At 42.0% G+C, this 22,531-nt stretch overlaps 2 protein-coding genes and 1 long non-coding RNA gene across 5 annotated transcripts in view; 1 reads left to right on the plus strand and 2 right to left on the minus strand.

Moving 5' to 3' along the window:
- The window catches only part of LOC130138767 (uncharacterized), an 80,384-nt gene extending 74,901 nt beyond the window's left edge, over positions 1–5,483 (plus strand). Inside the window, exon 2 of one of the 2 annotated variants that reach the window (XR_008817070.1) lies at positions 5,219–5,483. This is a non-coding gene — a long non-coding RNA (uncharacterized LOC130138767). Of the gene's footprint in view, positions 1–5,214 lie in introns of both variants that reach the window. The other variant, XR_008817069.1, reaches the window with a different exon arrangement.
- On the minus strand, positions 1,977–4,607 carry LOC115672420 (serine/threonine-protein kinase D6PK). 2 transcript variants are annotated; one of them, XM_056313797.1, is made up of 3 exons: positions 4,254–4,607; positions 3,094–4,180; positions 1,977–2,940 (listed from the first exon to the last, which is right to left on the minus strand). In XM_056313797.1, exons 2-3 carry the CDS (start codon positions 4,104–4,106, stop codon positions 2,130–2,132), a joined length of 1,824 nt encoding a protein of 607 aa, XP_056169772.1. In that variant the 5' UTR covers positions 4,107–4,180; positions 4,254–4,607; the 3' UTR covers positions 1,977–2,129. The 2 variants fall into 2 exon arrangements, with proteins under 2 accessions (XP_056169772.1, XP_030450083.2); XM_030594223.2 differs by having other exon boundaries at positions 3,094–4,607.
- A 3,756-nt stretch (positions 5,484–9,239) lies between the features above and the next one.
- On the minus strand, positions 9,240–16,238 carry LOC115672793 (ABC transporter B family member 26, chloroplastic-like). Its single transcript, XM_030594744.2, has 18 exons — positions 15,712–16,238; positions 15,039–15,166; positions 14,710–14,752; positions 13,690–13,734; positions 13,429–13,551; positions 13,255–13,358; positions 12,819–12,873; positions 12,663–12,733; positions 12,430–12,532; positions 11,822–12,032; positions 11,198–11,271; positions 10,723–10,779; positions 10,564–10,638; positions 10,364–10,438; positions 9,996–10,277; positions 9,826–9,875; positions 9,675–9,735; positions 9,240–9,382 (listed from the first exon to the last, which is right to left on the minus strand). Exons 1-18 carry the CDS (start codon positions 16,126–16,128, stop codon positions 9,299–9,301), a joined length of 2,058 nt encoding a protein of 685 aa, XP_030450604.2. The 5' UTR covers positions 16,129–16,238; the 3' UTR covers positions 9,240–9,298.
- Between the last annotated feature and the right edge of the window lie 6,293 nt (positions 16,239–22,531).

Here is a 22,531-nt window from a genome sequence, read left to right on the forward strand (position 1 = left end):
TTGTTTGTTGCCTCCCCCCCCTCCTCTTTTCAACTCGATAAAACTTAAGACCAAAAAAAGAAATAATCCCGATAATACTAAGCAGGCGATGCATTCCCGTTGCTCGAGAGGTTTAGCCGAGGCTCGGTCATAGATCGCCGTGGCCATAGCTCGACGAGAGCGAACACGAAGGGCCCGGCTTTCGCGAGATCAGGTCGCGGCGATTTAATTCTTCGCAAATATTTTCGGTACTTCGCATGAATAGTCCGCATTCCACATGATTAGGCAACGACTGAAGTTGTAGTTGTACCGTCACGTCTACACCGATATGTGAAGAAACGGAGATGTGTTATTTTCGAGAGATCTCGATCTTACTTTCTTCCTAAAATGTCATTTATTACTTAAAATTTGCGAAAATTTTGCGACGATGACGAGTACGTGATTCCACTTCTTTTCAAATAGCAACATTCGTATGTTTCTTTTACGTAAATTTATTCACCGTCTTCATTCTCACTTCGAATTTATAATAATTCGGTTCCCCAACATTTTTATGAATGTAAATTGAGTAATGAATTGATTCCGAAGACGCAGCAATGATAGTAGACAGATGGTATTACCAAAAAATATATATATGAAGGAAGACGGGTGCATTTATTTCGCGGAACATTAAGAACTTGTAAAATATTTTCTTAAAAACGATTGCTTAAAACCGCTCACAACGAAAAAAAAATTCATCGTGGCAAAAATGTTTAGACATAAATTGTTATCGGTAACAAAAATATTTTTCATTGATTAATTATTTCAAGCGATACAAGTTATCATTTTTAAGAAATGTGTTTTCCAAATCATTTATTTGTACTGAAATAAAAGGAAGCAAGAATATGAAAAAGTGAAAACTACAGTCGCAAAATGAAAAGAAAAAATAGAAAGAAAAATCTACCGTTGTCTATTGAAACTATGGACTGACCACAAATAATATAGAAAGAAAAATCCATCGTTTTCTATTGAAACTATGGACTGACCACAAATAATAGGGATAATGACACAAACACTTGCTGAACTTTGGCTCAATGTACAATTTGATTCCTGAACTTTTAATTTGTTCAGTGTAGTCTATGAACTTTAACCCAATGTTCAATGTGATCTCTGAACTTTTAATTTGTTCAATATGGTTCCTGAACTTTTAGTACATGTTCAATTTAGTCCCTGAACTATATGAAAATGTATAATACAGTCCCTGAACTTGAATTAATTAAAGGACTATATCGAATATTTTTATAAAGTTCAGGGACTATATTGAACATATATGAATAAATTAAAAATTTATGGATCACATTGAATAAATTGAAAGTTTAGAAATCACAGGACTAAATTGGACGTTTAGCCAAAATTTCGAGACCGTTTCTGTCAAATTTCGAGACTGTTTCGAGACTGTTAAGCAGTTGACGTCTGAATCGAAACCTCCCCTCTTTCCTTAAAAGAACCTGCGTAGGTTGGGGGGCCCGGCTAGGCGACACTGCACGGCTCGTTGCCGGTGGATGACGCGAGCGCTTACGACCGGGAAGACTGGTGGGGCTGCGCCTTCCGGCCACTGGGGACGCGTGCAATGTTCTACGGCCACGTCCCTTTCACACTTTGTGAAAGGGAATCGACTGCTCTCACCCATCTCGTTCTGGAAGCAGAAGTTTACGTGATCGTTCTGACCACCCCTCGATCCATGTTCGAACACCCACCATTTCTATACCGCTACTCGTATCTGAAGATTTACGTAATTCGACCCGAGACTGACGGAACATGTCGGCCGTCGAGGCTTTCTTTGTTACTGAAGCGAGAGCTGAGCGGCGGGGGAACGATGCGAGTCGCGGCGTGGAAGGAAAGCTGAGAAAGAATGCTTCGCTCCCCGGTCAAGTTAAGGACGACAGGACACGCAGGGAATGGGAAAGAAAGTCTAGAGAGACTGGAAAGGATTAATAAACGAAGTCAACGAGACTGGAAGCGGATCGAATGAACCAATTCTTCTTTTTTCAATGCAATGCAACGCACACTTTTGTTGGAGTGCATTTGCTGTTCTATGTATGTAGGGGAAGCCAAGATGACCATGTATATAAAGCTGGTTTCGAGGCGGCAAAGGAAAGAGAGGATCAGAGAACTTAGAAAACGTCGAAATCTGAACAATTACCGATGGATTCCGCAGCGATGCCGGCGCCGTGCGCTCGCTTTGTCGTGTCCTTCATAAGCCCGTCCGTTGCTTGCTTAGGCACCAGCGGCGGACTGGCGCAACGAATCAGTGCCCAGTTGATGCTCCTGAAAAATTGATGCTGTTTAACTTCGGCGGCTCCACGACTGTAAGCAAGACGGTTTTTGGGATCTTTCAAGAGCAAACTCCGGATCAAGTCTCTCGCGGCGAGGCTCACGGAGGGCGATTCCGGGAATTTCAAGTGCTGCCCGATGATGTTTAATAAAGTGCTTCCGTTCCCCGCACCCTTGAAGGGAGTCCTACCAAACATGAGCTCGTAAAGAAATATGCCGAACGTCCACCAGTCCACGGCACTTCCATGGCCCTCGCCTTTGATGATTTCGGGTGCCAAGTACTCGTGGGTCCCGACAAACGACATTGATCTAGCTTCCGTGGGCTCGGCCACGAGCTCGGGCAGAACGTTTTCTTGATGAAACGATTCTTTCTTTTGCTTGGGCTTCTTTTCCTTCTTGAGCTTACGGAAAAAGATGAGCGGTGCGAAACAGGAAGGCTGTACACAGGAAGTCGAGCTCCCCGCCTTGGAGATTGGGTTAGAGGACTTGACCAGAATCGGGCTGACAGAGCATCTTAGAGAGAGGTCGAAATCCACCAGCATTATATGCCCGTCTTCTAGGACCAAAACGTTTTCCGGCTTGAGGTCCCTGTATATGATCCCAAGCATGTGCAAGTACTCCAAAGCTAGGAGGACTTCAGCTGCATAAAACCTGCAGCATATGATTGGTATCAGCCAGATTGAAAAGACCCTGCAGTTGCACGGGACTGCGTTCAGCTAGATTTCTCCTCACAGACTCGATCTACTCAACGGCTAGCAATATGGAAATGGAAACACAAAGGAGAAAAGCACAACAACATTTGACCTGGCTGCACGCTCTAGAAAATACTTCCCGGGTTGCCTTTGCCTAAGCGTGTGCAAGTCTCCTCCTGGGCAAAACTCCAACACCAAGCAAGAAAATTTCTCCGTCTCAAAGTGCGCGTATAAAGTGGGTAAGAAAGGATGATCCAAAGACTGCAATATCTCCCTCTCCGTATGTGCCCTTGCAAGTTTTTTCCTACTAGTCAGTGTTGGTTTATCCATAACCTTCATGGCAAAGTAATTCCCGTCGTCTATCAGCTCCGATAGGTATACACTACCGATATCGCCACAACCCAACTTCTTCAACATCCTGAAGTGCTCTAAGCCCAATAGCCCGTGACGAGATTTGGCAGCCTGGATTGCTTTCCATCTTCTATCTCTTGCCTTGTGCGGCCTGCTCATAATGCTGCTAAAATTACCGCAGCTGCTCTCATCACCGACATCACTCACAATGCTGGTGTTCCTGCAATCAGTTATGACGGATGGGTTGGCAACTTCACTTTCGCTGGACTTCTTGTTGCCATCTGTGCACTCACTCAATTCAGTGCCGGCGCAACTTTCTTTGGCTTCCACATAAGGAGCAGAAGAGCGTAAGCTGCCTTTAGGACTTGGACAGAAGAGCATCGCTGAACCAGACTGAGACGGCGACTGACTCAAAGAATTCAGGGAAACGGCCTTGCAATCACTTAAAATATGGCTTCCATCCACAACATCACCTGAACTGGGATTCCTGGAATCATCTGGAGGATGCTCAGTGTGTGAGTCGGCTTTCATCACCGTTGTGCCTTTTCCAGAAGAGATCTCCACTTTCTTATCAAAATAGCCATTCAGGTTCTCTGGTCCTTCTTTTGAGTCATAAAATTGCTGTGCCAAGCTGGGCAATCCATCACTTTGTGTGCTATCATGTGTCATTTCCAAGAGTGGCTGGTCATCATTTGTGAAAAGTTTTTGGTCGTAAATGGGCTTCATTTCACACCCGATAAGAGTTGCCGGAGCAGAGGATGTGGAAGAAGACATGCTCCTGAATTCTCTGGCTCTAGGTGTTGGAGGATGATAAAGCCAAGGAGCTCCCGATGTCGAAGAAGTTTTTCCTGTGGGCGAAAATGAGTTCTTTCAGAAACAAAATCAAATGCATCTATTGATTTCACGTAAGAGTCACTTAACTCCAGGTAACTACGGCAATATTCAATGATGTAGCAATCAACAATTAGTAATCTCTCCACGTCCCGAAGTCATTGCTCGAAGAATCATCAACTTAACTGGCTCGCCACATACAAAAACTTCTAGAACCGAGGAGATTTGTTCAAAGAGCACACGCCTACGTGGGAGTTGCAGAAACCGATACGTTTTATCTAAGCAAGCGGAGAAGTGACCCAAATGGATACCATTGTCCCATAAACATCCTAACTAAAATCCCATATGCGTGAAAGACCCTGTTTTGTACTCCACTGAAGGTCTACTTCTTGTCGACACCCCAACCCAATTGCCAAATTCCGTGGAAGAAACTCGAGACACATTAACCACCGCATGACAAGTCAAAGCCGCTCTAGACGAGTTCATCAAGTAAACAGTCGTTGAAGAAAAGAAGCAAGAGCAAAACAGTTTTAACAGTTTTTCCTCGAGCCCACATGAACCGAATCTAATTTCACCCTAACATCCAAGAAAAACACAGCAGGAGGATACCCAGCACACAGAGAGAGAGAGAGAGAGAGAGAGAGAGAGAGAGAGAGTACCTGATCAGAGAGAGAGTGCAAACTCAGAGAAAGCAGAGACCCGCGAGTCGCTCAAAAGAAGGAGAAACACGGCTAGAGACCCCATGACCGAACAAGAGGTGCGTTAAAACAAGAATTGCAGGAGGTGTGACGTGAAGGAGGGTCTCTTCGTTTAGATCGAAACAAGAGAAATGCAGCGTTTTGGAGTCAGCTAATGCGACCAAAACAAGAGTGACGATCATCCCTTTTCACGAAGAAAGGGGGTCGCGGCCAATGTTTCGTCGCGTCGCAAGGAAATGGAAAATCCGGAGGATTTCGAGCGATCCAGCTCTTGCGGAATCGCAAAAACCGCCATAAAGATGCCGTCTTTGCCAGTGGTGTTTGTCCTCGGTATTGATCAGAGAGAGAGAGAGAGAGAGAGAGAGGGAGGGAGGGAGACGGAACTGTTTTCTTGTTTGAGTTCTGTTCTTGTTTCGTGAAATCTTATGCAGGTGGCGAGAGACAATGCCATAGGCAAGAGCTCGTTTTTGAGCATTTCTTTTCCTTCCGGTGGCGGCTCCCACACCAAAAGAGGCCAAAAAGTTTCGGGACAAACGCCCAAAAGGACAGTAATCGAATCATGAGCTGACCTGGGTTGGGGATCTTTGGATCAACGATTCGGTCTGTGTTCTTTCGGAGGAAACGAGGAAAATAACGTTACGAAGAGCGAACCAATCGGAAAGCAAGCTGCAAAAGTATTGTTTCCTTCTGTTGAAAAACGACATAAATGATTCATAAACTTTAATTTAATATATAATATAATTTTTTAAAATTTTAATTTATTCAACGTGATTTCTGAATTTTAACTAATATTATCTCTGAACATTTAATGTAATCCTTCGTCGCCGAGAGCGAGGTAGTAAACTCAGTAATTTCAAAAATTAACTTTGTAGATTTTAATCATTGCATGTCCTTTGTTTCTTGTTACTGTTTTCTTTACCTTTTCATGGTCTCGTGAGTGATAATTCACGGTAGAAAATAATACACTTTTTGCACTTGAGATATACGCGTGAGGATATAAATTTTTTTGGAAAATGAAGAAGAAAATATAGAGATAATGAATCTATAGAATTCAAGTAAATGAAAACTCGAAATGTAAATATATAAACGGAAGAACCAATTTTTTTATAATCCAAAAACATCAGAAATAGATAAACCTCTTCAATAACATGAACATAATATAGGTATTTAAACTTTAATATAAAGGAGGGCAAACAATACCCGGCAAAATGTTGAACAGAGAATAGTAAGATCTAGATGAGCAGTAATGTCCACAGGAATTGTGCTGGTATGCATCTTCATCCACGTTCCATATTAAAAGATACAAATTGACAATATTTTCAACAATGAAAGAAATTGAGCTTCTACATCTATATAGTACATCTCTAAATGGTTAAAATGAATTATGTATATATTATATATTTCATTCATCCTACTTTTCCCATCAATACTAGGATAATTATGATAAAATCACCGAAACATTCTAATTGAAATGCCAAAGCATAACTATGTACTTTGAGATCGTAGGGGAAAATATTTAAAGTCATTGTCAAATTGAAACAGAAGTAGTGAATAAAAAGATTGGATTTTGGATCGTTCAAAGGTGGAGTGGAAATAAAAATCGCATGAAAAAAGGGATGATGGAAAAAACAAAACACTTGCTTTTGTCGACGATGATGAAAACCCGGAAAGTCAAGCCTTTCACTTCATTGTTTAAGCTCTTGAACATGGGTTTCTAAGAATTGGTCAGCCAATCATGAATTTACTTGAACCGCTTCCTTCATCTTCTTGCCAAATTTGATGGACTTGCCTTGTGAGATGAGAAAGATCCCTCTATTCGGCAAACAGAGCGAACAGTGTACCGAGCTTGATAAAGAGAGTTGCTTGCTACGAAAAGTAAGATGTGTGCCCCGCTAGTAAATTCAAAGGAATGTCGAAACCTTGGACATTGAAGGAGAAGAGAAGCACAACGGACCCAGTCAAGACCAGTGGACCGTAGCCTGGCTATCAAAGATTTGTGCCCTTCTTGAGTTAATCATTTCCGCTTTTCGGTTGGCGTTGTTAAGAGTTAGTTAATTTTATAGCCAAATGATAACATGCGAGTGCCCTCGGTAATGCCATTCCTTTTTTATTAACATCCTCCCCATGGTCAGGAATCATGTCATCTGTTCTGCCTCCGACAGAAGAATATCCAGTTATTCATCCGAACCATTCAATCCAATAAATTCAAACTGCTCTGCGTGCGAGATCCACCCAATTCGAGGGTGAATGCATCGCAGGTTCATTGTCTTCTGCAGGATGTCCGTCGAATCTTTAAAATCCAACACGTCTACAGCGGTAACAGAGGGATTTAGGACATAGGTTTTTGTAACAATTAGATGGTTAAACAGACACGTGTTCGACGCCAAAAAGGACAGACACATGTCAAATTTTGACTAGAATTCCACCAAGATCGAGTAAAACTCAGCTCGAGCCTGCTCGTGTATAGAGTAGGCTATGCGCCTCTGTGCTCGTAGAGTAGCTGCGTCACTGCCTGAAATTCTGCCGGTGAAGTGAGATTAGATGGAAAAGCGAAGCCACACGTGTCCTGCAGGCATGCACGACGTGTCGCGATGTTTGCATGCGCAGCCGCCGGCAGAAGAAGCTCTGTTTTTTAGTTGGCAAACGGCGCGGCCATGGTGTCCACGGAGGGGGAAGAGGAGGAGGTATCGGCCATGGACGACCAGAGAAAGAGAGACCGACGACAACAAGAGAGTGACAAGAAAACGGGGAAGGAAATTAAAGGAGCAGTGGACGACCCGCCACCATCGCCGCCAAAGGCTCATAACCCGCGAGAGATGGACAAGACGGGCGATGAAGCGAGACGGGCGAAGGGTCTCCCTCACCAGCAAGTCCCTCAACCCGGAGATTTTGCTGCCGAAGCCCTCGAGAGACTATGATCTCTCTCTCACCCTGTGATGTATTCTGTAGTCCGTTAAAATAAAATGATAATCTATCCAGACCCAGTACAGTGCAAATAAGACTGTATCTTCTGCTTTCTGTAGGAAGGCGTTAGGTCCAATGGTTTTTGTGTTACTTTGGTGCCTAGGCCCCCCATCAACCGTCGATTTTTATTCCTTGGGAGGCTGATATTGCAAATTATCGCGGATTTATTAATTGGAGGAATTCTTCTTCCGATGCAAAGTAAGGGGCAAGCGTAATAGATGCCCCGCACAGAAAACACTTCATGTTACGTGAATAGGACATCGTACAGCTACAATGAGAAGAGATGGGGACTCACATGGGTGAAGCAATCCGATTGCGTTGGGAGTGCCTTTTTTGAAGCAATCCACCTAGTCCCATTTTAACTTGCCGCTAATGATGATCCAAAAAAGAACAAAAAGACAAAAGAACAGGGAATGAGCCCTGTCAATAGGCCGTTTAGGGGAAAAGTACCAAAAAAGTCCTAAACCTTTTGCATTAGTGCCATTTTTAATTGGTGCCAATTTATTCCTAAACCTTTTTTTGGTGCCAATTCAGTCCTAAACCTTTTGTTTTTGTGCCAATTTAGTCATTCCGGTCAAATTGGCACAAAAACAAAAAGTTTAGGACTGAATTGGCACCAATTTAAAAGGTTTAGGACTTAATTGGCACCAAAAAAGGTTTAGGACTAAATTGGCACCAATGCAAAAGTTTAGGGACCGAATTGGCACCAAAAAAGGTTTAGGACTAAATTGGCACTAATGCAAAAGGTTTAGGACTTTTTTGGCACTTTTCCGGCCGTTTAGGGTGCGCATGAATACCATTCTGTGCCAGAACTATTTTACGAAGAAATGATTTTTTTTATTGTGCCTAGGAAACAATTTCGAATATTTGAAGGCGTTTGATAAACTGTCCAAAATTTCTATTCCTAGAGTAGAAAAGAACAGAAATGCGTTTGGTAACTACACAAAATTTCTGTTCCCAAATAATATTTTGAATTGTTAAATTTTTTTTTCTTTCTACCATTTTCTTCTTTGGCCATGGCGGTCGCCGGCGACCGGCCGCCGGCGGAGGGCGAGGGTCGTCGCCCTCGGCGAGGGCGAGGGCTGGACCCTCGCCGCTGGGCAAGTCGGCCTCGCCGAGCCCTCGCCCGCCCGGGCCGTGGCTAGTCGCCGGCCGGCTGGGAAGAACAACACAAAAATAAGAAAAGAAAAAAAGAAAAGAAGAAAAAAAACTGATTCTCAAAATTGTGCGAGAAACAAGAAGCAACTTTTTTTACTTCTTGTTTCTCTTCCAAAACTGTTTCTCGGCACAAATTTTTGCAAAAATGTGCCCGGAAATAAAAAGTTTACCAAACGCTTTACGTTCCCAAACTATTTCGGGAACAAAAGAACGGAAATTTTCACTGTTTGGCACGTTACCAAACGGGCCCTTAAAGCTGCGCACCTGTGGTCAAAAGTTCCGATATGCTCGTCCTTCTAGCATCGTCTTCCCAAATCAGAACCCAATTGAATCTTGCTGATATTTGATCAGGCGAGCGTAGAAGCCATCCCTCAGGAGGAGTTCCTTGTGTGTTCCCACCTGTGGAGTGCACGCGATTAATTCGGCATACCCATCATGCTCATCATGCCAAAGGTGCACAAGATGTTCTACGGAATAGTGCCGCAGCTGCTTATGGAGGCATGCCTAATCTATGCCACGTAGCCCGGTACTAAGTTAAGGACCGATTTCGTTGTTTTGCCTATATATACATATTATTTTCCGTCCTCGGGTGCCTCTGAGATATGATGCGAAAGAGAGAACCTCTTTGTTCTAATCTTGTTTTCGTGGATGAATGAAAATTTCCATTTTGGAACTAGATAAGAGCCCTTACCTCCACAACTTGACCACCATCCATCATGATGATTCTATCGGCATTTTCAACAGTACTGAGCCTGCAAACAGTCAACAACCCAGATAGGTACTCCCATCTCATAAGCCACAAGGGAAGACAGACAGGACGACAGCTATGGTGTGCGACTCACCTGTGTGCTATGACAATGACGGTTCTCTCTGTTTTATTGAAGACTAGGTCCTGATGACAAGGCAAATCACACGTTAGCCGCAATCACTCGGCTTTAGCCTCCATGTGTTATTTTGCTTCCACACATTCCACCAGGTTGAACAAGAGGAACGAATGTTTTGCTGCATATACCTTGATTCGTTGTTCACTTTCTGTATCCAGGGCACTGGTCGCTTCATCCAGGATGAGAAGAGCAGGATCTCTCAGGATGGCTCTAGCAATAGCAATTCTCTGCTTCTGTCCGCCGCTGAGCAAGCCATCACGAACGACGGTCTGATATCCATCGGGAAGAGATGAAATAAAATCGTGGGCACCAGCTTGCTTTGCAGCCCATTCTACATCTTCCTGATTGATATTTCTAGAGCATCCATAGCTAATGTTTGATGAGATATCCATGTGAAAGAGATGAGGTTCCTGTCAATGATACACAACTGGTACTTACAGGCGGCCACAGAGCCTGAGATAAGTCTCGTGCCGTTAAATATAATTGTACGCCTAACCTGTCCCACAAATCCAATTTTTCCTCTGAGACATCTTATATCCAATTCCTTAATGGGGAAGTCATCAATATAAATCTGCAAATTTAGGGAATTTTAATTATCAGGAGCAAATATAAATCTGTGGTGCAGAGAGAAGTCGTTACTGCCAAGTTTATTGAAAATTCCTGATTCAACATATGCACAAAATTAGTGTAGCTTACCTGACCATCAACTGGCTCATAGAAACGAAGCAAAAGACCAAGTAATGAGCTTTTTCCACAACCACTTGCACCAACCTAGTCAAAGAACGCAGCAAATCGATCACAAGATATTCAGCCCACATAAAAGAAAAAAATTATTCCGAAGGCACAGTCTCTTACGATTGCAACCACTTCATTTGGTTGTATAGAGAAGTTAACATTTGCTAGAACTGGTACCTATTTAAAATTTAGCAAAATAATTAGAATACTATTAAAGTTATTTTCCCATTTTAAAGAATAAAAACATGACATCATATACAAAAGTCATCTCGAGTCTCGACAATTAAAAGTCAAGCACTGTGATGGTATAGGTGTAAGTCTTCATCAATCAAATTGATGCCGACTCCACAACCTCCAGAATTGGTAAATAGCCCCTCCTTCAACAATATAGCAACATACAAATCCTACCTATTCGAAGGGATTGAGCATCACTAGTGATTATATGGACCTGGTTACTCAATTTAATTGAAACGGTTGTCACTAAACATAGATGACCAGCAAAAGGAAGAGAGGTAGACATATACATATACTACTATGCACTTATTAGAGGAGAAACTATTCAACAGGGGATCGAAATGACTGACTTAATTTATACCGTAATCCTTGAAGGATACTGGAAGGAAACATTAACGAACTGAATGTGTCCCCTTAGCTTTCGCATTTTCAACCCTGTGTACAATTGATATGGCAGAGAAAATATTGGATCAATATGGAAGGCAGCAATTTATTAACAGAAAATCCTGCAACAAGAAAGTTATGCAAGATTAGAACAATGAAAGCATGATTCCTGGAAAGTTCATTCAGCCAATGCAAAGGGCTCAGCTAACAAAACATCATTGATGCTTATGGAACTGCAGGTCGGTCGCCCACCGGATGTTTTACCCAAAAGAAAAGGCATTGGGAAAGATGTGCTATGGACACGGAAAACTACGGCAAAGCCGCGGTCTGTACGTCTTACATGCAAGAATTTCAATTGTGATTTGAAGCATGGGTTAAGGGCTCAGGTAAGGATGTCAAATGTGCCAAACATGCAAGAGAGTCTGCATGTTCAGATGCACATTAACCGACTCGAAAACTCATGGACATGTGTTAAGAATTTCCATGTATGCAATGTTAGATATCTGTAGCACAAAAGAATGGCCAGGCAGCTTAGATTACTGGGAATCAATTCCTTCTTCAGCTTTTTCATGAATGGTAGCATTCTCTTCAGTGTGCTTGCCTTTTGACAGGTACTGATGACTTGGCGACAGGCTCATTAAATGGAAAACCTCTTCGCTAGCTCCGATGGACCGCAACAATGACGTTAAGCTATCCACCAACCTCCAAGTTGCATAAATCATCCACTCGCAGTATAAGATATACTTAGTAAGTTGCTCAGGGGACACGTAGCCTGTTAGAATGGACAATCCTCCTAACAGCACTGCCAAAACCTAAAATTAGATTTTGGAAGAAAAATCATAGTAAGATCATTGACTTTTATGAAGAAAGCAATCATGCAGCATTTAGAAACGTGTCCATCCAAACAGTGTCATATTCAACATTTATCTGCAGTAGATTACAACCGAACCAAAGATATCAAGATTTGGAATTCTCGACTATGTAGACCATTGATGAGAACTGACTTTGCACTGTGCTTCTGATCTGGATGATGCATGAAAATTTTCTACCAGAGTATCGATGAATAATATACGAATTCTGGATTAAATTTGAGACAGAAACATTCACAAGGTATGGTAATAAAGCCAGTTACAGCATGAACATGGGAACAATGAAATTTTTGGAAAAGCATACATTTGCAGGTTCCAACCAAAAGGAAAAATGCAAAACCTGTGTTGAACGATAAAGGGTGTTGAAACTCAGATTCCATAATCCATAAGCCGCAGCTTCACGAATGCTTACAGAACCTAACCTCTCAAGCAATAGCTTATACCTAGCACCACACAAATGAAAGGCTTGCAATAGATTAGCCATAGAATCAGGTAAGTTGCATAAGCCACATAATTAAATAAATCAGTAAAAACAAAAACACTTGTTAGGCAATTACTAGTGGGAATCATTGCCTTCCAATTTCCATTCCTTCTGTTCCATAAACTCGGACAGTCTTCATCAAGGTAAGAGTGTCTTCAGCAACCTTTAAATAGAACGCAAAAGCACGACATCAAGAAATTGCAATGGCAGCAAAGTACTTAAAACGAAGATAATTTTTCCGCCTATACTTCGTTGGCTTTGGCAGTAAATTCTTGGCTTAACTTCGCGGCATTCCTCTGGTACCTACCAAAATACCAAGAATTGAAACAAGTGTAGAAAGCATACCAAATACAAGCAATAAAAAAGGCAATATATGTTCCCAGCACTCATGCATAGGCACATAATCACATAATAATTATGCATTATGCTCACAGCTGAAGGTTAATAGAACTACTGTTTGCAGCTTCGCTCGAGATGACGCGGGAAAGGAGGCAGTCCAATATAAAACCATATGCCCATACTTGACAATAAATACTTTTTTTTTTGGATTTATCGTGTTAGCATTAACATTCCTGATCCGCCGGAGTATATAACAATATGTAAAGGTAATGGGTAAGTCATGCAATTAGAAAAAGAAAAGATCATTCTTAAGATAATCAAATTTAGGTTGGTAAAAAAGCTTACCGGCCGTAAACCAAAAAGATTGCAGATAGGACTGAGCATATAACCAATGTTGACATCGTAAGGGGCCATGACAAACTGAGCAAATTAACCAATGCTCCTGTCCCCTAAACATAAAAAGCGACGCACTAATGTTTAAGCCTTCACGCAAAATCTAAATAAAAATCTGTATCCAACCTGAAGGACATTTCGTATAATTAGGTTCATATCGTTCCCAATAACATGAGACAGTTGTTGACAATCTGATCCGAGCCTACTCGTCAGATCACCAACTGGTTTTGTGTCGAAAAAACCTATATCCTGGGCCAAAGAAGTTGGAAAAATCATATTGGTCTTCCAAAGAAAAGTAACAAACAGCTGAAAATTAGAAGATGTAACTTCTCTACTGCGGAGCTTGTCCTTGAGATGCAAAGCTCTACAACAATTACAACTATTAACCTGAAAAAGAAGTGACGAAAATATAGTTTCCCGGAGACGCTTGACCTGCAAGGATACAGCAATCACCGCCTCTACTCAGTTAGTAATCCAAGGGCACAAATTGAAAAATCCGTGCTCCAAAAATATCATGTAACAAAGAAGGGCACGCTTATTGTAGCAAAGAGGAAACAGAAGAGATGAATAAACTTCTTATGTAAGTGTAGATAACACAAATATTTTAAGATCAAGTTGCCGCAAAGGAAAAAATATATAAAAAAATAAACAACAAACAGAAAGAACACTGCAGTATGGCACAGAAGGAGATCCCTCTTCAACTGATGAAGACGAAATAAACAGCGGTCAAAGGACTTTTTGGACAGAATAGCTAACGGAGAGGAAAGGCAACAGTTGTTCTCAAAGAAGTAGGAATGGTCTTCCACAGACTCCTATAAGGACTCATTGCAAGTGGCCCAACAACTTTTTCCCCCGAAGAGTAAACAACTTCAAGCCTTGTCATCACGTCAACTTCAAATGAAGACAGCAATGGCATCTGATGGATGAAATTCTCTTGTTCAAAAGAATTCTCCCAATAGCAAAGAAAAAGTCATTGATGATTAAACTTGGTATCATTGCTCGAGAGTTTCCCTTCTACTTAGTTATGCTTCTGAACCAGTAGGCAAGTAAAAGGCACCAAACTAGACCAAAGGGCTTACTCAAGCTCTCTCTAATACAAAAAAGAACACTATTAGGTCAGTCATTTATCCCAGCAGGAAGCACTAAAAATCCACAGATTACAAATTGCAATGTTGAAATAACATATGCATGGAAGGGAAATAGCACCAAATTGTTTGGAATCTTAGTCCTTTATAAGGCAATGGCCCCCATCTATCCTAAACAACCCATATCTAGAGTTCAAACCCTATAAACACCCCTTTAGCAGGGAGAAAACATCGGTTTGAATTCTTCATTTGACTTGAGTTCGCATTTAAGAGAACGAGAAATTCACAATGGAAGAGAGAGCACTTAAAGCAATTGACTCACCAAGATTGTATTTGCAATGGCAAAGCATCCACTGCGCAAGCCACTGTAATTTCAAAAGACAATGTTATAGGAGAGGCACCAAACTGATTGTACATCCAAATACAAGGAAGATTTTTCCTATCAGATCATATCACGAAAAAGGAAGCATGAAATCTCCATCATTACTACTGACTCTGGATCGAGACATCTAGAATACAAGAGTGCACCTAGATGAGAAAGCCATATATGTTCTTTTGGACATAACTTTAAGGGAAAAATAGCTCACCTTACTGGTGACTATGGCTATTTTATTGACAATTATAAAAATATAAACATGAAGCAAAACTGACCTGCATATTCCTGAAGTGCAACACAGTATACCCAAAAGCCGGACCTGCCTATAAAACAGGGCTCCGCAACCACTCTGCGCAGTGAATAGGGAAGCTGCCAGTAGGCTTGGCATTGTGATTTCTGAAAGCTGTACAGAAAGCAAACTTCACCACCAAAATTTGAGCAGAATTTAAACAAGAAAGTAGGAAACAGCCGATCAAACAATATTCACCGATCGCCATCATTTCCAAAGCAAGCAAATTGACAGGACTAAAGAGGATTCTCTGTCAAATTCACTTCACATGCATCCAGCAAGCATGTAAGAAATCGGCCAAAGTTAATGTCACGTTGTATCTACAAAAGCAACATACATAGGTACTTCTCCCTACTCGAACCAACCAGTACTAAGATGTTAAGATCCTGCATTCTCAATATCAACAAAAGGACACGCTGGAACAATCCACATATAAGCATCTTAATTTGACAAACGAATCAATGACACAAGCATCACAAAAGCGGAATGAATTTCAATGTTCTAAAGCCTTTGCCAACATTTCGTCAACGCTATTAGATTTATTCTGTATTTGTGCTTCAGCTATTCCGGAAACGTCCAATGCGCTAGTTCTTCCATTCGAATGAGTCAATATTCATCAAGCCAAGCAACGCAAGCTTCAAGGAAAATGAACCGCGTACCGCAGCGACTGCGAGAGAGCCAAACGCAACACAAATCACCAGTCTATCTTCAGCAACCAAGCCCCAAATCCAACGCAGAGCGGTCGCCACGGAGACCGCCTCGGCATCTGCAGCTCCCGCGCCCTCCCGATCACCGCGCAAGCTCCACCAACCGCCTCCGGGCAGAAACGAAGCGACCGACCGCAGCCGACTCCGAGCGCTCTCGAAACCGCCGCGTCCCGCTCCACTTCCGCGGCCACGCAGCGAGCAACGGACCGCGAACCACGCGTCGATGCTCCCGAGGCGGCGGAGCTTGAACCTCCGGCGATCGGCGGGGAACGAGAGGCGGTGCGGCCTGGCTCCAAAGGCGGAGCGACGGTAATGCGGTGAGCGACGGTCGTGGAGGGAGAGACTGCTGGAGCGAGAGACGAAGGACATTGGTAGTGTAGAAGGAGGATCGGAGCTTCCTCCGGCTCTGAGCTAAGCTTTGGAAGGAGAAGGAAGAGGAACGTCTCGCGCATAACCCGGTCACTCCCTAGTGCCACCTACAGTGTAGGAATCAATGGACCTGTTTTGGGTTTGATTTAATTTCCACTATTTTGTTTTTATTTTTTATTTCATTTTTGGACTCATTATATTGTACAATTACTCGGCAAGATTATAACGGAAAATGTTTTAATTATCAGATATAAAATTCTCGCTAGATATTATTCGTTATTGATAAAAGTATTTTTCATTAGCTCGTCTTCTTAAAAAGAAAAATTTCAATTAAGTGGATTTTTTACCAATTTGACAATTCATTATTTTTTGAATTCATAATCTATTTTTACGATTTTTCGTTCAATACTCGTTGTAAATGCACAAACGGGAGAGGTTCCAAACCGTGGCCTGACATCCCGAGTGCCACCTACAGTGTAGGAATCAATGGCCTGTTTGGGTTTGATTCATTTCCACTATTTTGTTTTTATTTCTTATTTCATTTTTGGACTCATTGTATTCTACAATTACTCCACAAGAATACGACGGAAAATGTTTTAATCATCAGATATAAAATTCTCGCTAGAGATTATTCGTTATTGATAAAAGTATTTTTCATGAGCTCGTCGTCTTAAAAGAAAAATTTTAATTAGTGGATTTTTACCAAACAAGTATGAATTGAAATCATCCATTTATGCTCAATACTCGTTGTAAATGCGAAACGGGAGAGGGTCGTGCCTAGGACATGGGGCGGAACCGGTTCTGGTTCCGAACCACGGGCCCGGTCAACGGGCCGGTCCCGGGTTTGACCCGGGAAAGGCCGGTTCCGGGCCGAAACCGGCCCATGGCCATGTCTAGTCGCGCCCACCGAAGATTCCTTGGAATTTTTGCAAAGAGCCTCAAACAGCCTAATAATACTATATGTCGTTTAATTTTACTTAAATGACAAAAGCTGCGGAGTCTATACCGCTATCGTCTAAATGTAAAGGCCCACGGGCTTCTTTGTTGGGCCAAACTTGGATAACAAAGCAGGCATTATTATAGATTAGATATTCTGATTAATTTGCTTTCTTTTTGGGAAGTTACTAATCCCGTGGACAAATTTCATGTGAAATTTGCTGCAATGACTAATTTTCATGCGCAGACTTGTTTTTTAAATGAATGAATATTAATCACGCTTGGAAAATTATTTTTTAACGTGAATAAGGTACTAGTCAGTCGCGCGCATACATATATATATATATATATATATGCTTTTTTATTTAATAAGTCACCAAGCAAGTGAAGAAGGTATGAATTACTTGTATTTTATAGACTACTCATAGTCATTCATGTAATATATCAATATATTTCGGTTCATAAGTGATTTAACGATCTCTGCTTGGAACTTGTAAGAAAAAATAATTTTCACGAGTTTGTAACGACTTCACTCGAGAATAAGTGAAATTTAACCTGTCGGTAATAAAAAGAAACTTTTCACTCGATTAGTGACTTCTCGCGGTAAAATGTAACTTCGAATGCGTTACTCGTTAGCAAACCATAACTTGTACCTACATTAAGCAATTTTGGATATCACTGATGGAATCGTCCAAACCGGCCTATTGGTAGAGCAAGATACGCAAGTTGTGCAAGCCTAAGTACTCGGTCGACGAATAGGCTGCCGCGAAAAATAGTGCAGCGGGAGAAGTTCACGGATTCGTTCGCATTTTTCCAAGGCACAACGTTACGTAGAACTAGAACTTACCCACCCAAAAGAGGGGGCAAAATTTTGCGAATCAATCACTTTCTTCGGTTAGAACGTACTAGCCTGACAACGGGACTCATCGGTGCCAAGTTATTAGTTTATTCGAAAAATCACTGGCACGTACCAAGAACAATACTGTCACGAATGTTAATTGAAACACATAGTGTTGTTGTGGCGATGCAACGTCCAACACAGCAATATGACTAGCTAGAGTAACGAGGACACGGCACGAGCCGAAAAACGAGCCACGCCGTGGAAGTTCTCGCATCGACTCAACCCCATCAGGCTACGCGGGACCCACGAGACCAGCGGCGGAGGCGAGCCCGGGGCCCGGGGGAAAAGATCGGCCCCGCCGCGGGGGACACGAAGAACACCGGACATTATCATCCGTTATTTTCGCCCCCCCCCCCTCTCTTTCGTCTTTTGGCGCCAACTCGAAACGGGGCCGTTCGGCTCAATTCGCCTGCGCTTCGGGAGTTTTCCCGCCATAAATAACACACAAGCCCGGGCAGCTCGGGCAGGCACCGAAGCCGGGGAGCGGTGGGGGCGGCGGCCCTTTGGCTTTTTCGGGGCAGGTCCGAAACCGCGTGGAATAATAATAATAAAAAATTATAATAGCTCCTCCCCCACCCCGAAAAAAAAAAAAAGGAGAAAATTTGACAAATCAATTGCCGGGTCGTCATCTTTCAAAAGGCCCGAATACAAAAGCAGCAGGGGAAAGGGAGGGGGGGGGCAAGCTTTTGAAGGTCGTGGGGGGTTCTTGATTGGCTTCAAATGACAGACGGTACTTTTCAACCTCATTATAATAAAAAAACAAACCTCAAGAATCTCCCTCGCGTTCTTGCACTCTTGCTCGTTCTTGTTCATAGGATTCCATGCAGAGAGGCCCCACCCAATCCCCCTCGCTCGCGTGTGCGTGATGAGGACGACTCCCCTCCCTCCTCCTCCTCCTCCTCCTCCATGCACTGCATCGGATTCGATGCACCTCTCTCTCTCTCTCCCCTCTCTCTCTCTCTACACAGACCCCTATGGGCTATGGCTACGTCTACACTGTACACCGAAGCCCTCCCCATCCCATGCATTATTGGATCCTACGAGCTGCTGGGGTGGGGGGGTATTTCTATTTCGAGGGTTTTTTGACAGGGAGCACGTGTTACGTGTACCTTCGTGTTACGTGTACCTTCGTGGTACGTGCTCGTGGTTGGCAAAGAATTGTTCGAGATACCTGTGTGCCCCGTGAAATTTTTGCACTTTCTTTGCATTTCTTTATTCATCGTCTCTATCCCGGAGGGGCATGAAGCAAAACCCTAGGCAATTTTGACCCGGGTATAAAAAGTTATCCCGCACAGACCCTGCAATTATTTGGTCACATGGCTCGAGTGAAACGATGATGCTGCTCTGACTTCTCTGAACTTTGGGGTCAAACAAGGTCGAGGTAAAATGGAAAACTTTAGTTTAATCTGGTGTTAGGCTGAGACTCTGCGAGGACCTTTCTTATTAATGGTCTTGGTCTTGGCCATTTTGCCAATTAATGCTGATGATCAGACAATGTTATGTACATTAATAAATGGGTTTTCCAATTTCGATTTCATTCGACCAAAAAAAAAAAAATTTCGATTTCATTCTTTCTTTGTGAATAGTAAATTAATTTCCCAAAATAAAATTCTGGGTTCCGTCACCAGTGTCATTGATGGGGTGTTTGTTTCGCGAAAAATAAGTGACTTGGAAAATATTTTCCGAAAAATAATCATTCATGTCGCTTACAAAAATAGATTAATGGAAAAAAATTTCATCAGTCACAAAAAAATTTAGGCATGGATTGTTATAGATAATGAAAATTTTTTCTATTGACTAATTTTTTTTAAACGATCGATATAAGCAATCACTTTTTCAAAAATATTTTTTAAAGTACTCATTTTCGGGAAAATGAGCGCAATATCATCGATGAGTCCAAAAGATCACTAAAGCCTATAGTGGATTGATATTTGACCGACAATTCTGGTTTAAATCAGCAAATGATGATAAAGTTCATGGACTAGTGCAGCGGTCTCGGGAGATGCTTCTAACGCGGCATTGCCCGGTCTTGTTATTGAGAAAAGAAACACGTTTTCGGGAATGATTGCTTAAGAATCAACCCAGAAAAAGGGTCCCCGACAGATTGTGTATGCGTGTGGGCGAGAGGAACATTCGCAAATTGCACAGGTCGTGCAATTCATATCGACCTAGTCAACAAGACCAGATCAAGAGAAGAAACGCTTGGAATTGGAAATGATAGCTCGTCCGATTTTTTGGCAAAAGGGTTGAGATTGATGCCATGATTAGTGGCGTAGATTGGTTGCAAGGCTTTGCCATGATAAGTCAATCTGCGCGCCCAAATCCTTCTATGCACGACTTAGGGGCTCTTCCACACGCGTACCCACATCGAGGTCCAATAATTATTATATCTAGACAACCCTCTTTCCGTGTGCTCATTTTAAGAAATTTGAAAGATGGGACAACCCTTTTTCGTGTGCTCATTTTTAAGAAATTTGAAAGACGGGGTTAGAAAAGATGTGATCCCGACAAATTTTGTGTTGCACACATGTATGTACGTACGTACGCACGTGCATATGTACATGAACCTATGAACTATCTTGCAAAGGTTCCATGCAAATTGCGAACCGGCCCCAAAAGATGTTAGCAGAAATGGGACATGCAGATTTGTCCAATTCAAAGCACCCATGATCATTTACAATCAAGACAAAGCTAAAACCCTAGAAATGCTTACTCAAACTTTTGGCTTACATGCTTTGCTAAAAGGGCTCTGATCCCTAGAAAGCGAAGCATATTTTGTTCCGACGCCCAAATCGAAACCCTAGATTAGGTCAACAAGTTTTCACCACCCACTTTTTTCCAACAAAATTCTTCCTTCATGCACACAGATATCGTTTTATATTCCCCCTCAAGTATACTATTCGGTGGCGCTTTCAATGCGATCAACATGCCTCACGTATCCCCCCACCACACCACACCCAGAAGCCCGCACAAGTACCTCAACTTGCATATAGACTAAATGACAGAGAACACTCCGTCTATTCAACATGTTTTCCATATCATCAAGTCCACAGCAATACAGCCAAAGAACACATAGAAGAAAAGGTCTGCTTGAAGACCCTTTTGATTCAAGCGTGTATTTGGAACATCTCCCCCAACCCCACATTGGATTCTCAAAGATCGGTACTGTTTGGGGTTTGTGTCTTTTATAACGTGTGACATCAGATATGAGAATTCAAGAGGGACTTGTGGCTTCGGTACATGTATAATTCCATATGAGGGCGGGACCCATCGTGAGCTTGTGGGGCATTTGGAGATGAAAAAATAGTGGATGGACATGGAGATGTGGTACTTTGTTGCGTTTGAACTGATAAAGATAGTGAAGGGATTTGTCTCACTGTCAAATTAACAATGATGCGTCCGTGCAGCATCTCTCGGCCACGAAAAAGAATTCCCATCGCCCGCCATGCCATTTTTCACTATCAAAACTTGTCGGCCATTCTTGTGCCCTGGCTTGGCCAAAAAAATTTGGATTGTTATGCGGTTCCATGCACACTACTATAGGCAAAAACAATTTAGAGAGGGGGGGTGATACTGATCAATTGAACCTCATCCCATTTGGCGAAATCGGGAACCGGTACGAAATGGATACTTCAAAAGATTAAACAAAGGAGTCTCTCGTGCCGATTCTTTCATGTTTTGTCAAGAGAAAAGAGAAGTGAACGATGTTACAGATAATGTATCAAGAAAATTGAGCTGGGACAGGGATAAGGTTTTTAGGGAGTCATTGAACACTTAAGAAGGAACTCGTGATTATTTTCAACGAGACAGTTTACGCTATCTTATTCTGTTCTATACATCCCGAGAAAACGAATTTAGATTAATTTCATCGGTAGATATCACTATGGATTCCTTTTGATCAGTTTGATCAAACCCTACCGAGCCTATAAATGATTGGCTAGACCTTCGGTACATGGGGAATGGTATTATTTCAAAATTGATATCCATCTATTCATAAGAAATAGTAAAGTGGAGGTTTGAAGGAACTACATTGAAATTTTGGCAACTCATTTTGGCTTCAAAATATAAAGAAGGGCCAATGAAAATCCTTACACAAACTACATGAATAAGGACAAATAATAAAAAAGTAAAAAAATACATAATTTGAGAAAAATATTACATGAAAAAATCATGCATCAATTATAGAATAAAATAAATATAAAACTCATTTCAATTAAAATTAAATATCAAATGATTATAGGGTCATCCGTTCATCCCGCTCGAAATATCGTAAGACTAAAAAAGTGACTTTTCTTCGTACGCTCAAAACTCTCGTACTAAACTAACCAAAATTATTCATAATTATTCACTACTTCAATGGGAAGGATTCTTTTTTCTTATTATTATTAGACGCAATTTGGTTCAATGTGGTTGTCAATTTGTATTGAATGGTTGATTGGTCTTTTCCGTAGTATTAATGGCCAAAACCATTTGAATGGTAGTCCCGACCGAGATAAGAAGAAGGCGAGGATAGGAAGGGAGGAGGGCAACCCGGTATATATTGTGTGTGTATTTTCCTCGAGGGAA

The sequence above is a fragment of the Syzygium oleosum genome, unplaced genomic scaffold (genome assembly GCF_021117445.2).
Source record: "Syzygium oleosum isolate NSW1041296 unplaced genomic scaffold, Sole_v2.1 Sole_v2.08, whole genome shotgun sequence".
In the NCBI taxonomy this organism is placed as follows: Eukaryota; Viridiplantae; Streptophyta; class Magnoliopsida; order Myrtales; family Myrtaceae; genus Syzygium; species Syzygium oleosum.

Excerpts from the sequence above, each read along its gene's own strand:
- LOC115672420 (XM_056313797.1), bottom strand. The coding sequence starts at position 4,106 with ATGTCTTCTTCCACATCCTCTGCTCCGGCAACTCTTATCGGGTGTGAA. Across the intron at positions 2,941-3,093 it reads TTTCTAGAGCGTGCAGCCAG|GTTTTATGCAGCTGAAGTCC; the intron begins GTCAAATGTTGT and ends CATATGCTGCAG.
- LOC115672793 (XM_030594744.2), bottom strand. The coding sequence starts at position 16,128 with ATGTCCTTCGTCTCTCGCTCCAGCAGTCTCTCCCTCCACGACCGTCGC. Across the intron at positions 12,734-12,818 it reads TTACTGCCAAAGCCAACGAA|GTTGCTGAAGACACTCTTAC; the intron begins GTATAGGCGGAA and ends TTCTATTTAAAG. Across the intron at positions 10,439-10,563 it reads ATGAGCCAGTTGATGGTCAG|ATTTATATTGATGACTTCCC; the intron begins GTAAGCTACACT and ends CTAAATTTGCAG.